The following is a 17303-nucleotide window of genomic DNA, read 5'->3' as shown; positions in this document are numbered from 1 at the left end:
TGTATTATTATGATTTTTAAGTTATATATATGTTTTTATTTTGATCTTAAAGTACCTGTCAACACAAGTCTTTAGTTTTCCTGGAGTGGCTTCGGTATAATTGTGCTTTGTCATGGAGATTAAGCTTAGGGTGCTGAAACTAGTTACAGTAACATAGGAGGACCTGCGATCACTACACAGCAATCTTACAGGTTTCTTCAACAATAAGCGGTTTTACTTGAGTGATACGGTACTATCAGCAATTTGCCAAGTACAGCAAGCGGACTCTGCATTACAAGGTGGAAACATATTAAATTGACCAAACTGTCTAGGTTTTGCTTTTTTTTGGGGGGGGGGGGGGAGGGAATAAACTTATTTAGTAATATTTATTGTGAATCAGTGGCACTGTTGTGTTCTATGGATTAGATTCAATTTCTGTATTAGTACGGCATGTGAATCAAGTGCAAATCAGCAGAATATATTAAATTCTGCTTTTGAAGATAGTTTCGACCTTTTACAACGAGGCTGAGTTGGGTGTCCTAAGTTCCACAAAACAGCAATACATGGAGCAGGATTGAAAAGATTCACCGATTTCAATGAGAACATATACCATGTGGTTATCTCAGTCTACATATAGGTTATATGTTTATGTTATATAACAGAGATATTTGAAATGTTTTCTTTATATGTGACTGTGGTATTAAGTTTTCAAATGTACGTTGCTCTGAGGTTTGTAGCCTTCTTTGTGTAGTCCAAAATCTGGCACGACACTTTGATGGTGTGTGAGCTTTGCAATGCCTTTATAAACATGCTTCCGTAACAGGGACTCCAAAATACCGCAAATGCCAGTGTCAAAGACAGAATAAGAACCTTCTCCTTCTTCGTCTTAAATTCGGCTTTCCTCAACCTGTCATAGGCCACACCAACAAAGATGAACAACAACAAGGGAGTAACCAGTCCAAATAGGTTTCTGAACAGGCTGAATGGAAATCGCAGGACTCTGCTCTCCTGAAGGTGGCAGACTGACAGCTGAGCCAAGAGCTGGGTCGTCTTGTTGAAAAGAACAGCGGGAAGAGCGAGCAAGACCCCAAACAGCAAGGGCGAACACGCACAGAAGGGGCCTGTTCACTGTGGTCGCCGTTTGCACGCAGACACTAAACAGAAGCAAGACCCCCGTATACATGCTCTGGTCTCTCTGGGCTGACAGTATTTTGCAGGCAAGGTCTCCAAAAATCCAGGAGGAGTGAGACTCGATGGCCCAGGTGGCCAAAGAGAGGGCAGACACGAGGTCATTGATGGCCAGGTTCCACAGGTAAATGTCCAGCGATCCTTTCTGGTAGCGTGGACAGCCAACCACCAGCAGCACAACTAAATTGCCAACCACCCCCAGAGTGAACACCAGCAATAAGATGACCACTTCGACTCTCCCACTGAGCAAAGGGTCAGACTGTGGGCAGGTAGAACTTCTGGGGTTGATGTTCACATCCGTGGTGTTCAAACTGACATTCTTAACACCTGTCACTAAACCATCATGCGACATACTTGCCTCCTGTGAAGGCAAAAACAAAGATATAATTAGTACATTTCAGAGATCTGCCGATTCTAACGAAACGCTCCATTCATCCACTGTCCATAATGGCCTAAAGCAGCAGGGAGGATGTGCACAGAAGCAAATCGCATGGTGCATCCTGGACGGGACATCAGTCCTGTACAGTATTGTTTCCTAACCCAATCCTGGGGTCCCACAGACAGCCTTACAGCACACACACACAAACACGCACACAGGTTTATAATTGTATCTTTGTGGGGACTCTAACCCCAACATGACAACCTTAACGCCCACCCAGCCCTAACCTTAACCGTAAGTAACCAAGCAAAACATGAGACTTTTGGCTTTTTAACTTTTTTGATCGCATTCGCATATCTTTGTGGGGACCTGAAAAATGGTCCCTACAACGTCAAAAAAAACCTAATCCACACGCACTAATGAGGATTTAAACACACAAACCCACCTAATGAGGATGTTTTTCTTATTGCAGGAAACCCACATGAATATGGGGCATGATAATATATTCACACGTATACATGAAAATCAAAAAAACAATTAGAGGTTTGAGACCACGGTGCTACTCACTGAGCTAACGTGCCATCCCTTATACCGTATATAATACTTGATACTATATACTGTATAATATAATGATTAAGAGATCTACACATATTTATTATATTGTACACATATATAGAAAAAAACGTACTTACGGGAATGTGGGGGAAGGCCAAGGCGATGGAGCTGGATGTAATTTAGGCGGAATCGGGCTGCCCTTAATGTTTGTGATTCAGACATTGTGTTGGTTTATATTCAACCTTCTCTTCAGTCAATATATATATATATATATATATATATATATATATATATATATATATATATATATATATATATATATATATATGCGCGCTACTTTTGGATTAATTTCTTTTAAATGTTAATTTTCGTGTCAAAGTGAAACTGTACACCGTTCAATAATACAAAATCCCTTCGTCTCAGAAAACTAAGTGTAATTGAAAAACATAAGCCTACGACTATTTTATTCTTCGTTAACAACCTTTTTCCATATTTTAGCTGGTTAGACATACTGGTTTGACACGCCTAACCGATGCGTTTAGCTTCTGCTTGATTAAGTGTTGTGCAAACGTTAGATAAGAGCTGACAGTAATATATATTGATCGTATAGATGAATTGCGAAAATGCAGTGACACCAAAGTTTTAAAACACATATGTTTAACACGTCACAAGAGGGCGCCATTACGCAGTTTATTTTTTAAAATGTAATTTATGTAATGCATGTCCTGTTTAGTTAGTCTTTTATATATAAACAGGAAACTGGTCCATCCCTCGATATTACGCAGATCAGGCCACATTATAAAGCTTGCATTTCCATACTTGTTTAGATAACTTCACGTGCACGGATGTTGCTAAAGTACATTGAATAAACTACTAAATAATCCAAAATAATATTCACTAGTTATTTCTTTCCTTGGAAACACTTTACTAGAGGGGACACAAATGTAGTATTACACTCTTATTTAATGAATTAATTAACCAGAAACTAAGTGCTATTTACGTACTGATCTCATGTTCGTTCACCATTAATCAATTTAACAGTTGTTGATCAAATACAAATCATGAACAAATATAGTAACTGAATTTCATACAGTTACTAAATTTGTTCGTGATTTGTACTCGATTAGTAACCGAGTTACTAAAAGTTATTTGCCCCCTCAGCTCAAGTAAAGTGTTGCTCTTTCACTTCTCCACTGATTCCTATACTCGCAACTTACAGTAAGGGAAACCTCCACGGCTAAAAATGCTCCTCCTTCATGCCCGAATTCCCTGTTGAACTTCTGCAGAATTACACGTTAATTGAAAGGGATTTTATTTGCATTCTATTTTATATTCTTTTCAGTCAATGTAAATAATCAATGTGTGCTATGTGAAATCAAATATAAACAAAACTTTAAAAAATAGTCAGTGATCTTGTCCTGGATGTGCGTTTAGAATTAGATTTCTAAAATTAAATTAAATATATGCTATAACTCTCTGAAAGATCGATGTAAGATGATCAGAAAAATAAACTTGAGATCATTGAATTATTAATTAAAAATTGAAGCTTATTGTAGAAATAAGATGATCATTCCTGCATTATCCTATTATGTGCTAAATGTTAAATAATTAATAGTAAATAAATAGTATGCTGAAAGAAAAAGGAATTTTGCTGAATAGTGCCGTCTTGGTGTTTCCTCTACAAATAACCCATCAATATCCCAGCTGAAGTGGATTAATTGCGACAGGGGACTGATCTTCTGGAAGACTCATCTCATGAGCTGTTGACGACAGAAGCTGCACTGTTATCTTTAAATGGCAATGCAGACTGTGATTGGCACAGCCAGCACTAATAATAAACCGTGACAGAAATGGATTAGGTTACCTTAAAGTCCCAGTAGTGTAGCAAAGTTTTCCTTCCTATACCAGTAAGATCCAGCTATTATTCAGGAGAGGAAATCTAGCCAACATCAGCCACCTACCAAAGCCTGGCCATTTTTACATTCCTCTCCTGCTTTTGTTTGCTCGGTTGGAACAACAGTGGATCCATAAACAAATTAGCACTGTGGACTTGAATAACAGAAACATTCAGAAACTACAAAAATCTCAGCATACCTTGAATAGAATGATTGAGTCTGTTTGGATAAAACCACACCTTCTGGAACAGCCTTGAAGAGTTCGTTACTGAGGGTCACGACATTTTCAAGAAGAAAACTCTCTTAAATCAAGCTCTGCACCATGACTGAGGCTGCAGCAGAAGGTACCAGATTTTAATAAAAGCTCCATTAGTGTGTGTATGTTTTCAGAGCAAGTTTCACAGTAGCAGGAAAGTTGTGGTATAAATCAATTTGTGATTTGCTACTGTTGCTGAATTTAAAGATTAGAGATATTTAATAATGTTACATAAATGATGGACAGGACTGGATGTTTTCTGTCCATGTGGCATGCGTGTGTTGTCCCATAGGACCTGCTGTTTCTGGACTGCATTGTGATATTTATATAACAGCCTGTTACAGCAGGGCGTGTCATGTTTAAATGTCTGGATTTGACACAAATATATTTAAAAAAAACAAATGTCTTGGGAGGGCCTCTTGTATCATTGGGCAAAGTACTTTTATTTGAAATGACATCTGTTACTTAAGCTTAATACTTATTGTTACTCTTAAGCAAGAATCAATATTTAGACCTCTAGCAGTAAGCAATCTATAATTAACTGAGGAAGGGTCAGACGACTACCTAGATTATCAAATGTGCGCTAGATGTTACGTTTACCATCCTGTGCATTAAAATAATTGTAGCTGTCAAACACCCATAGGAATTTGGTGGCATATCTTCAAAGAAATTTCTTGCCTGTAATACAAGAGATGCAAGCTGTCTCAGTGTTTGTTTGCTGTGTTTGTTTTGAGGTGCACAATGGCTGATTCGTTTAACATGAGAGTGAATGAAGCGCACGGTGGTTATAGATCATGCTCTGAATAAGCAGATGCGGGAGCGCTGTAATCCCGCGGCAGGCACGAGGGCGCTGTGTAATGTGCACCGACAGGTGCTCCCACTGGGAAGTTTCCATTGCATCTCCCCTCCCTCCTAAATAAGTCACATCATCGCTGAATCAGAGCATTTGGTATCAGCAGGTTTCACACTAGCGCAATCTGCTAAATAGTACTATAACTGCATTTAAAAAATAATAATACTACTAAATTATAATGCTGGACTGATACGCATCAGCCACTTAATGCTGCACATTTCTTTTACATGTATAGTTTATGTCCGGTAACGGTTTACATTAACTGCACCTTCATAATGCTTTTATATTGCATTCATAAAACGTTCAGTGTACCTTGATAATGTATTTTAAAAATAATAATACTACTAAATTATAATGCTGGACTGATACACATCAGCCACTTAATGCTGCACATTTCTTTTACATGTATAGTTTATGTCCGGTAACGGTTTACATTAACTGCACCTTCATAATGCTTTTATATTGCATTCATAAAACGTTCAGTGCACCTTCATAACGTATTCATTAAGTATTCAGAAAACATTCATAAACATCATGTATGTATACCTTAACATCCTAACATCCCTTAACAGCTGTAATATACATTAATAACAAACATCATATAATAATAACAAACATTATAATTGTATAATCATGTAATGTTTGTTATTAATGTATATTACAGCTGTTAAGGGATCTTTGGATGTTAAGGTGTACTTGCATGCTGCTTATAAATGTTCTATGAATGCATTATGAAGATGCACTGAATGTTCTATGAATGCATAATGAATTCATTATGAAGATAAAGCTTAATATAAAGCGTTACCTTGTGTTTATTGGACCAGCCACTTAACACTACACATTCTGATCTAAGAGCCATATGTATATTTACTCATTTAATGTATATATTGAAGTACAGTATGTGTATATTTTACATTAGTAAATATTTTTGTCTTTGCTGTTATTTTTTTTCTCTGTTCGATATGTACTGTGTGTTTTACATGCTATCTACTGTGCTATTGTTTTTTGTTTTCTTTTCTGCAGCATCTAGTGTGAAGAAAATAAAAAATTAGTGGTGTGATGTGCAAAATTGCTTGCATCTTGATAGTCTTCCTCTTGCTTTCTGGTGTCAAATAAATCCATATCATATATATTATGTCTGTATAAGTACATATGTGTGTATATATATGTATATACAGCCGTGGAATAAATTAAGAGACCACTCTATATTTGTAAACAAATCTGCATTTTTAAATCCTAGTTTAATCCTGGTTCTGCTGGCAGAATGCTACATTGCGAGGCAGGCTGCTTCCACTATATATTTATATATATATATATATATAATTTCATTCACAGATGCACACCCATATATTGAGAGATGAATGAAACAAAAAATTGTGCTTTGGTCTCTTATTTTTTCCCATGGCTGTATATTTATAAAACACTGGTGCTAGCCATTCTATGGAAGAATGTAATTCAGTTGATATATATCAACATAAAGTCAGATGATAGTGAGATTGCAGGATTTCGGGGTATTCTGGATTGTTTTCTATCTGCGCTTTCATTTGATTGCAGACTTGTTCAACGTGCCGGCACCAGTCATTGACTATGAGAGTGAAACCACGTTACAGCCTGAGCGAACAGCAAACAAGAGCCTGCTCTCCATCTTCAGCTCCCCTTGGCCATGGCTTCTGCTCCTCTCCCTCGTCTTCCTCGGGTCATCAGTCGCCATCACGTTCGACCTCATCAACTACAGAGGCCTGACTGGTAGGACCTGCTAGTGACTGCAGAGGATTATCGACCCACTAAAAGTTCAAATCAGCCAATAAGCCAATGGCATAGGAAAGAGTTTGATATTAGGAGTTGGGGTGGGGGTTACAATTTAATGATTTAAGTGGGGGGGGGGGCTGGACGGTTACTACACCCCCCTAATAAGTTGTTTGGAGAATGAGAGCCTTTGCATAATCTCAAATAAGTATGAACCAAAACATTCTACTGACTAATTTTTCCATTTTACCTGATTACATGGACTATAGGGAGGTATGTAATAATACCTGTCTATCTGCCTTTCATGTCGATTATTGTCTTCTTGTGTATGACATTACCATATATTACACTTCTTGCCATGATGATCAAACGTTTCTATTTTTAGGAGAATTGTGTGACATGTATTTTGACCCCATGGAAATGGTCAGCGAAGCAGTGGATGAATTTTCCAACTTGACGAAACAGTCCTTAACCTCCTTATACAGCATTCTCCTAGAAGAAGGTATTTCTAACCACAAATCATGCTTGTCAGTTCACTGACATGGAGCGCATTTGTTATATAACAAAAAACACATTCAGTAATAAATGCTGTGCATGTTCCTCTTATTTGAATTTTAGACTGAAAACTTAATTTTGAGGTTGGCACATTGACAGCAACGTACAGCATGCAAACAGGAAGATAAAGAGAAACAGCACACAGGTATACAATAAAGACAGATACATTTCAATTCACTACTTTAGTTCAGTAACAGCACATCACCACACAAACGGAAATAAATATGAATAAAAAGCAAAATGAAGAAATAGCAACCATACAGTATGTGAAACTCACTGCAAATCACATTTCCTACACCTCTAATCCACAACAAAGGTGTTTTTACAAAACAATTACAAAAACAAACACTATTTACATAAAAGGCACGCTTTGTTCACTTAATCCTCACTCAAAGTTTATAGTATGGATCAATGTAGTGGAACCGCAGAAGAAAGAGCAAGAATTCATTTAAAAAGCAAGTGTTAGACTTGCCAGCTAACATGCCTGCACAACATCAAAGAACATTAGTAACAGATTTACTAACAAGGCTGACAGCATGAAACTGCAGCTTCTTTTAACAGATACACATCTGAAGGCATCTATGTGAGAGCACCACACACCCAATAAACAGGTTATGCTGTTGCATCATATGTGTCAAATGAGCAGCAGAATCACTCTTTCTCACGCTTAATGAAGCTCATAGAACTGCCTCATCCAATCACTTTGTTACATCCTGTCCACTTTTTCCGTGTCATCAGGACACAATTGAAATAGAGAGTTCACTTTAAGTTTCTCATCTGGCTGTGTAAATGTCCAGCGACGCCAGCTCCCTTCTCCCTGCTTTTATGAATTCATCCAATCAACACCGAAAGTCTACATAACCATCCCTTTGTCAGTTTACCTCTAAAACTATTGTATTATCTTATTCAGTTTTTTTTATTTGGATTGTCAGATAAAGGTCAGCATATCTAAGAAAAAAAAAAGTGTTCTGTGTCAGATCTATATTAATAACTTAATTTTCTTCCAGTGATATTTTTGGTGCTTCAGTTCTTTAATTGTCATGGCATCTTTGGAAAATTTTCTGATTATTTATTTTTGTGTTTTTGTTTAAGATTTAACCCCCAAACGACATTCAGTAAGAAAGAAAGGTTTGTCCTTCCTCATTCACTTCTATTCTTTTTTAATTTTCTAGTCTTTCTGAAACTATTGTTGCATTTAATCAAATTATTAATATTTATGTAAATGAACTCAATTGTATCTGTAAGATTAAAAAAAGATTGTCCATATCAATTCCATTACACATGATTTAAAGGATAAAATAGCAAAAATGCCACTTAGTTGTAGATTTTGTGATGATGTTTTCTCTTCTGTTTCTTTACTAGGAGAATTTCTGCCACCAAAAGAGAAAGGTTGGTTATTCCCACCCCTAGAATGTATCTTCTTTTTTTAAATTGGGCTTCAGACTTATCTTTCATGCACTGATGAACTGAACTATGCAAGGGAATTTATTAAGTGCTTATTAATATTAATTCTTATGAACAAGAGCCTGATCATAAAGCTTTTTTGCATACTTAGAAATCTTAGGATTTTTTACATCCACCATTCCATACTTTTATACTGTATAAATTAAATTTATATATGCAGTGTTTATTTTGATGCTCAGAGTATACTGTATATGAAAATTTAAACTTGCTATTTGATTTTCTTCTGAATTCTTTTGCATTGTTAGTTATTCTTTACAATTTATTGGATTAAATTTTGAACACATTTGAGTTCATTAGTTCTTCCATACAGTCAGATGTTGCAAGCAAGACTAATAATTAGCATTAAAATAACAGGAAAAGGTGCCAGCACAGACTCTCTCAGATTATTTACATTTTTTTCTGTGAAAACTGACAGATGTGTTACCTTCATTAGCATGTGAAACATATCAGTATTGGTATATCGATAGACTCATTCTCTTCTATTAGATGAAATAATATATAAACTTGCAAATAATATTTACTTACAAGTCACTCTCAGTGTTTACTGCAAATGAAATACCAAAATAATGTTTGTTGCAGTGCACATTTTAATAAACTGAAGATCTGGGAGGTTGAATGCTGGTCCCTTTCGTTTATAAACATAACAGTGCTTCGCAATGCAATACTAAGCAGCTTGCATGCTTACTAAAATTTCCGAATGTGGCATGAAAGCAAGTCTGTAGAAACTCATTCCTCTATTCATCTATTCATTTTCAGTTCTGTTTATCCATTTGATGTGTATGGCAGAACGATTCATAAAGTCTGGAATAGAATCCACGTCAATCGTTAGACACATTGTGTATGTAGGATGTGAGTGCATGCTTGTGAGTATGAGAAAGAGTGAGAGAAGAGTAAGAGAGAACAAATATTTATCATTTCTTCATTTTCCTTCCATTTTGCTTTGAAGATTTAGGTTTATAAATGTTACATCATTCTTGTATTTTCTGTTCTTACATTGAGACTGCACCTTGTGATGTAAAGCACAAATAAAATATGTTATGAGAAGCGTGGAGACTGTTTTTCTCTACGATTTGTTGTGTGCGACGCGTGTTTGGAGTTAAGCATGCAGAGCAAGAGAGGGAATCGAAGAGAAGCTGAAGCTCTTTATAAATGTCTTCTTGTATCTCCTACTGTGTGGTTGCTCTCTGTCACTGACTCTCTCTTTGTTATTGGACTGCGAGGATCTAACGTCGGCCCATTGTCGGCATGATGTATGAGGTTGTGCGAGTTCCCAGTGGTTCTTGAATCATCCTGCACCATATCATACTGTTCACACCATATCTGCCATACAACCTAAAAGCAGATTCAGTTCAGTTACATGCATATATCCAGAAATTGCTAAGAGGATGGGTAGTGCTGAATTAGGTTGCCGCTGCATCATAGTTATTGTTGGAACATTAGTTTATCAGTGTCATCTGTGAGGCTAATGTATCAAATGCTGTCCATGTCTTTGGTAAATTAACAAAACAGCTGAATGATATAGTTGCAGAAATACTTGGAAGGAAAGACACCATCTTTCAAATGAAGATGCGGAAAAAAATGAAAAACGTGGAGGACAGTGACAACAAAATTCACAAGTTTAATTTTTTTAAAGATGAGAAAGATGAAAATATTAAAATAAAATCGACCATTTTTGATGATGATGAGCAAAGTCATGACATAGAAAATGAAGATGATGATGGTCATATCAGTGGTGATAATGCCCAGGATATCCATGATGAAAATGATGAAGGTCTAGATGATCATTCAGAAGCTCACAATATTAACCTTGAAGACATTAGTAATGACGATCTTGATGTTGCCGATGATGTCCATGACATTCAAGATAAAGATACTGGTGACCATGGTGATGATGAGACTCACAACATTGGCCTTGCTTTTCACAATGCTGAAAATCTTGAAATTGAACAACGAGAAGATGGTCATTTTGATGATGATAATGCACATGACATTCATGAAGAAAATGGTGGTCTTGCGGATGACGTTGGTACTCAAAATATTGATCCTGAAGATGATGGCCGTGCTGCTGCTCCTGATGATGATGCTCATAAAATGAATCAAGGCCAAGATGACCATGGTTCTGATCGTGCAGATGATGATAGTCGTGATTCTGATGGTGATGCCAATGGCACTGCATGTGAAGATGATGGTGCTACACATGGGGATCATTCTGAAGATGGGGATAGTCCTGATTATGATGATAATATCCATGACATTGAACTTAAAGAAGGTGGCAGTAAACTTGATCATAATCATGCTCCAAACATTAGCTACACTGCTAACCATGATGTCCATGTTACTGATGAAGAAGATGAAGGCGTTGTCGATGGTGGTCATCACGTTGACTTTCAAGGTGCTGATCAAAAGATCAAAGATGAAGACGACGAAAAGAAAAAGGTGGCAGTAGATGCTGGAAGTCATCAAAATCAAGAAGATGCCAAAGATGTTACCAAAGACGTGAAGGATATGGGCAGAGGCGGAGAAAGAGAGGATGAAACAGAGATGAGTACTGTTATTGGCCATGATGCAACCGATAGAGATGATAACGATATTACAGCTGAGAGAAATTTGGAATATAAAATTACCAAGACTGAGGTTCTGCCTCCTGCTGAAGACCAGTCTGAAGAAATTAAAGTTGCAGAGAACGTTGAGAGAAATCAAGAAGACCAAAAAACAGGTATTCAGGTATCCCTTTAATAAAGTTCTGCCCAATTTCCATAAACTTGTACAACATGATGAACAACATGATTTTTTTAGAGTTTAAGGTAATAGTCACATTACTGTGTTCCGTGAACAAACATGCATGTGATACCTTGCGAGAAACATAACTAATGAATTGAGGATTTATACACTGTCACAGCTGAGTATAATCACATAACTGATATATGCTTTGCTTTGCTTTGGTTACTGCTGCTAGAATGTAGCATTATTAGTCAATAATATATGACATTTTTGCAGTTAATCCTGGTAAAGCGTAATATAATGATACTAATAATTATTTTAAAATCCAATTAATTTCTTTTGTACTTACCTGTTTTTCTGGTATTTTCAATATATGTGCTGTCATGCACAAAGCAATGCAATTTAACTTGAAAGCTTTGCAAAAATACAAATGTTTTCAACAAAGTCATTATATATGCATCATAAATGGCTAATAATAATGACCTCAACAATATGTAAACAGTTGTTCATTAAAAGCTTAATATTGCTCACAATGCTTTCGTCCATGTACTGTATGGAAAATGTTATGTGACTGATAATTAAGCAGTGTAGCACAAGTGTTTACATTTTGATGTATATTTTAGGAGTGGGACATATACACACAACAAAGTGTTAATCACATGTTTTATTTACAGAATTACAAAGACAGTTGAAATGTCAATGGGTAAAAATACTGGGATGTTTGGGGCTTTGTTGATTGTCTTTTTTGCACGTGATTTAGAGCTTAATTATTGTGCTTTTCTCTGTTTTCTTTCACAGAACCTATAGGTAAGAAATATTAATCTGATTTGTTGGGGTCAGTATTTTCATTGCAAACATTTTCCTGTAAGTGGAAACATATACCATCCTGTTAGTGTAGCGCAAGCTAAGTCAGAGCTAGATAAGATTTTAACAACTCTGAGCTATTAGTTAAGTTCTCCCCAAACGAGCTTGATGGGCCGAATGGCCTCCTCTCATTTGTAAATTTCTTATGTTCTTATTTATAATTTAATTATATGGAATTAGCCATTTAAAGTGTTCTGTCTCCCTCAAAGTGGACACCTGTGAATCTGACAGTAGCGATATGCATGGCGGTTCAGTTCTTAACATGGACATGTTTGCATATGCAGAGATATGGTTCGGGAAAACTTTCCAAGTAGAAGAGGAACATCTGGAAAAAGCAGAGGCTAGGATACAGAGAGATGAAAAAGAAGAGGCACTGACAGAAAAAGCCAAGCCCACCCCTGAACAAAAAGTACACAAGCCATCTGAGCACGACGGTAAACAGCACTGCAGAATATTCCGGGGATGCAAATGCTGGCGGAGACATACAGCAAATAAGGGGAACTTCCAGTTAAACATGTTATATGTAGAAATATGATGAAGGAACAATAAATATGATGGAACATCAGTAATATGCTGATCGAAGTACCGGGTGCCAGCAATGAAACTCACCGATCAGGGTGGAGGCGGGAGTTTCTGTCGGCCAAATTTGCTGATGGGGGAGGGGGGTATTGCTCTCCCCATATTATTATAGATTGTAATATTTTAAGCGAATTAGTTATATAAATGGTTTATAGTGCACATTTTTTCGATGTGTTTTGTCACTCAAAAAAAAAAAAAATCAAGATCATTGGGGGCCCCTAGAGTGTGGGGCCCAAGGTTGTTTGCACTTCTCGCATTACCACCCCCCTCCCCGCCCCCGCCCCCCAAATTCCACCTCCCATCATTAAAGGAACCTTACAGTCACACCGCATATTTATTCTTGAGTCACACAATTTTAGTCACACTTGTTTTTGCAACAGCAAATATTGTAAATTATAATATTGCAAATTATAATCACTTTTAAAGTGTTTCGAACAGTAAGTAGGCACTGTGGTGGCAGTTTCTTATTTCCATGCGTCATGCTTGTAGTTACATGGTGTCCGTGCATTTGCATGTATCCTGTAATCTGTATTGTTTGATTTACATTCAAGCTAAAGTGTCAGAGAAGCTGAAGGCCAAGGAAGAAAAACAGAAAGACAGGAAAAAACAAGAAAAGCCGACAGCCGAGAAAAAAGAAGACCGACCTTCACTGGAAGAGCCAAGAAAGACTAAACCTGAGGGTAAAAATATCAGCAGAAAATACCATAAAACATGAAGTAAAGAGTTTGATGTGCTTAATAAAGGGAGCTATCTTCCCCTGCAAAACTAGCATCACAGCAACTACAGAAACCAGAAAGTGAATAAGTAAAACTGTTTCATTCTATCCATCTACACTATATTGCTAAAAGTACTGGGCCACCTGCCTTTACACACGCATGAACTTTAATGACATCACATTCTTAATACATAGGCCTGTCTCACAGTCTAATTCATCCCAGTGGTGTTCTGTTGGGTTGAGGTCAGGGCTCTGTGTAGGCCAGTCAAGTTCCGCCACATCAGACTCGCTCATCCATGTCCTTTACTTTCACTGGAACTAAGAGGCCATGCCCAACCCCTGAAAAACAACCTCAAAACCACCACACTTTACACTTGGCACAATGCAGTCAGGCAAGTACCATTCTCCTGGCAACCGCCAAACCCAGACTCGTCCATCGGATTGTCAGACAGAGAAGCGTGATTCATCACTCCAGAGAACACGTCTCCACTGCTCTAGAGTCCAGTGGCGGTGTGCTTTACACCACTGCATCCGATGCTTTGCATTGCACTTGGTGATGTAAGGCTTGGATGCAGCAGCTTGGGCATGGAAGACCATTCCACGGCGCTCTCTACGTGCTGTTCTTGAGCAAATCTTAAGGTCACACGAAGCTTGGAGGTCTATAGCTGTTGGATTGGAATACCTGAATTCAATGATTTGGAGGGATATCCCAATACTTTTGGCGATATAGTGTATCTTCCACAAAAAGCAGAATTTTCATTCTGTTTCATAACTTGAAAGTCAAACAGATCTACATTTATTTATGAATTGGAGTGTGAGTTAATATACTGAGTAAATGTGAATTAATTTACTTAGTCAAATGACTTCCCAACCAAGGGTTCCATTAAATTGATTGTATTACTTCTTACTCTGTCCCATTGCCTGCATTATTTTTGTATGTAGTCCTACCACATCAATATTAGTGGTAAATGACAGAATTTTGGGGGATAGAAGTATACTTTATGAGTCACGATGCATTGAATCTTAGAACACGCTGGTGGACATTTGTGAACTCCTTAGCATTTCACTAAACACGTTTCACTTTTTTGGAAAGTTATAAAATTTGGAAAGTTTGTGTGAAGTTTGTGTCTGAAAAAACACACTTGTTGCAAAGAAAGCATCGTAAAACGTTCTGAAAGTTCTCACTCTGTGTTTATCAACTCTTTCTTTCTTTAGAAAAGCTTGTCACAGTAGCGGAGACAAAAAGAGAAAAAATACAGTTAAAACCCGAGAAGAAAGTAGAGATATCAAAGACGAGAGATATCAAACCCCCTCCTGAAGTGGAGAAGACAAAAGAGGTCGACGCCAAAGGTAAAAACTTTATTCAAAAAATGTCAACAGCTGAATGACTGACTGCATATACTGCAAAATTATGCTCAGCAATGGCTTGTAATTTTTCTTAATTGATTTCCCTTATAGCTATTAAGCCTGACAAAGTAACGGAAAAACCAAAAGAAAAAGAGGAAAAAGACAAAAAAGAACAAAAAAGGGAAGGTCCTGTGAAGAAGAAAGTAGAGATACCACAAAAAAAGGAGGCAACTGTGGGAAAAGTCAAACCTACAGCTGAACCCAAAGTTGAGAAACCAAAGAAGACTGAGAGCAAAGGTAAAAACGACAGGGCCAATTAGCAGGACACACTAATTAGGAATAACAGGACAATAAAAAATAAGATGTAAAGCCTAATTGAACCTTATCAAAGACACACAGCTTGTGTTCTCAATGAATGCCCATTTCCACTGACAGCAGCACCTGAGAAACCACAAAAGGACAAAAAGCCAGAGAAGAAAGTGGAGGAACTGAAAAGAGTGGAAAAGAAAATAGAAAAAGCCAAAGCAGCTGTCGAACCCACAGTCAAGAAAGCAAAGGAGGATCAATCCAAAGGTAAGGAGAGCAGGATGGAAGGCAGGAGGACAAAAGCCCCAATTGTGCTTAGCCCTGGGCTCTCGTCATTTCAAAGACCTTACATCTCCAAAGACCTTTTGTATCCACCCAGTGTAGGATACTGTAGGTCATTAAGTTGCAAATACAAAAGTGTATCAACATTATAAATCAGTAAATGTAATTTTAATTGTATAGAGAGTATACCTAAAATAACCAACAATAGTACTGGTATTCCTGTCCCCCCACGTACACAATATGTTATAGTACTAGAACAAACACTAAAAGAGGGGAAACCTGAGAAGAAAACAGAAAGAGAAAAGAAAGATGAAAAAACTGTGAAGAAAACCAAGCCCCCCACTGAATCTGAGGTCGATAAACCGGCGGAGATGGCATCTAAAGGTAAACATATCAACGCAAGTTACAGTCAAGATTTAGGAAAAACAGGCTGTGACATCAGTAACCAAAATTTTATATGACAATAAACTAGCAAGATTAGTGTAGATTAGCAATTTTAAAGCAAGAATATTTAGATTATATTTTGGGTATATTTTTGGATGTTTTAATATGTGTATTCATTTACAGTCTTCAAATAGAAAGTGGGTCATTAGATATTTCAAGAATAAGTCAGCAATTAGGTATTACCTTTTCATGTTTTAGGACAATAGTATTGTATGGTTTACAATGAATTGACTATAAAATGTCAGTGGCTACAACGTTGTTGGATCTGATTTCTGCAGCACTTAAGCCAAAAGTAAAGGAAGGAAGAATAAAGGACAAAAAAGAACAAGACAAGCCTGCAAAAGCAGAAAAGAAAACAGTGAGAGAAGAAAAGGCTGAGGGAATTAAACCTGCTCCTGAATCCAAAGTGGAGAAGCCAAAAACGACGGACATCAAAAGTAATAGACAAACAAACAAACAAAGCATTTAAATAAATAATGAATGAATCTAGCATAAAACCAACCAAATCACCGAATAATACTTAGCGGAAGATAGAACAAAATAGTTTGTATCAACTCCTAATTCAAAATAAAAATATATTGAATATAATGAATTTTTAATTGTTCAGGCATCAATGTTCCTAGTGTTAAAGTTGAAAACACAGCATTGGGTTAAAGGAAAAATAAACTGCATTAATATTTAATATTTTAAAATGTATTAATTTATAATTAATATTTCAGATGGTATAGGATGACGTTAATGTTTAATATATGTATTAAATGTAATATTGTGACATGAAAGTAAAGTCAACTGTTGTGTGTTTTTTACTGTCAGTAGAACACAAAGCTGAAATAGAAGCAGAAACAAAGAGACCTTCAAAGCAGAAGGAAAAAGCAGAGAAATCAAAGAAAAAAGAAAAAGCCAAGCCAGCTCTGGAAGTCAAAATGGATAAAGTGAAGGAGTTGGAACCCAAAGGTAAATGAAAACATTCATTTCCAGCTACCTCTATCTCAACTTCACCCAGCTAAAAAATACAGATGATGTTGATGATGATGACGATGATGATGATGATGTTAGACTGCACAGGACTGGCATCCCACCCAGGGAACTGCTGCTTTGTGCCCTAATCTGGCATGGGATTGGAATTTTGATTGTTATAGAAGTTGAGCAGCTTTCAGTTCCCTTTGTCTGTTTGT

At 36.9% G+C, this 17303-nt stretch overlaps 1 protein-coding gene and 1 long non-coding RNA gene across 7 annotated transcripts in view; one reads left to right on the top strand and one right to left on the bottom strand.

Annotated features, from left to right (window-relative positions):
• Positions 1-762: 762 nt before the first annotated feature.
• On the bottom strand, positions 763-2321 carry LOC111857873 (uncharacterized). The gene is made up of 2 exons (XR_002841457.2): positions 2239-2321; positions 763-1528 (listed from the first exon to the last, which is right to left on the bottom strand). It is a non-coding gene; the product is annotated as an uncharacterized lncRNA (long non-coding RNA).
• Positions 2322-3985: 1664 nt separating this feature from the next.
• Positions 3986-17303, top strand: part of LOC111857862 (uncharacterized) — a 28389-nt gene continuing 15071 nt past the window's right edge. For 3 of the 6 annotated variants that reach the window (XR_011982415.1, XM_072698807.1, XM_072698803.1), the window contains exons 1-13: positions 3986-4340; positions 6660-6851; positions 7237-7353; positions 8499-8534; positions 8769-8795; positions 12740-12889; positions 13586-13714; positions 14965-15099; positions 15208-15393; positions 15532-15669; positions 15934-16068; positions 16407-16565; positions 16942-17082. Coding sequence is in view for 5 of the 6 variants with exons in the window: in XM_072698807.1 (XP_072554908.1) it covers positions 4319-4340; positions 6660-6851; positions 7237-7353; positions 8499-8534; positions 8769-8795; positions 12740-12889; positions 13586-13714; positions 14965-15099; positions 15208-15393; positions 15532-15669; positions 15934-16068; positions 16407-16565; positions 16942-17082 (1567 nt within the window). In the remaining variant the exon portion in view is untranslated. The remainder of the gene's footprint in view (positions 4341-6659; positions 6852-7236; positions 7354-8498; positions 8535-8768; positions 8796-12739; positions 12890-13585; positions 13715-14964; positions 15100-15207; positions 15394-15531; positions 15670-15933; positions 16069-16406; positions 16566-16941; positions 17083-17303) is intronic. The other 3 variants (XM_072698805.1, XM_072698804.1, XM_072698806.1) reach the window with 3 other exon arrangements.

This window comes from Paramormyrops kingsleyae, chromosome 14 (assembly GCF_048594095.1).
Source record: "Paramormyrops kingsleyae isolate MSU_618 chromosome 14, PKINGS_0.4, whole genome shotgun sequence".
Classification (NCBI taxonomy): Eukaryota; Metazoa; Chordata; class Actinopteri; order Osteoglossiformes; family Mormyridae; genus Paramormyrops; species Paramormyrops kingsleyae.
This window is presented reverse-complemented; position numbering and strand designations above follow the sequence as displayed.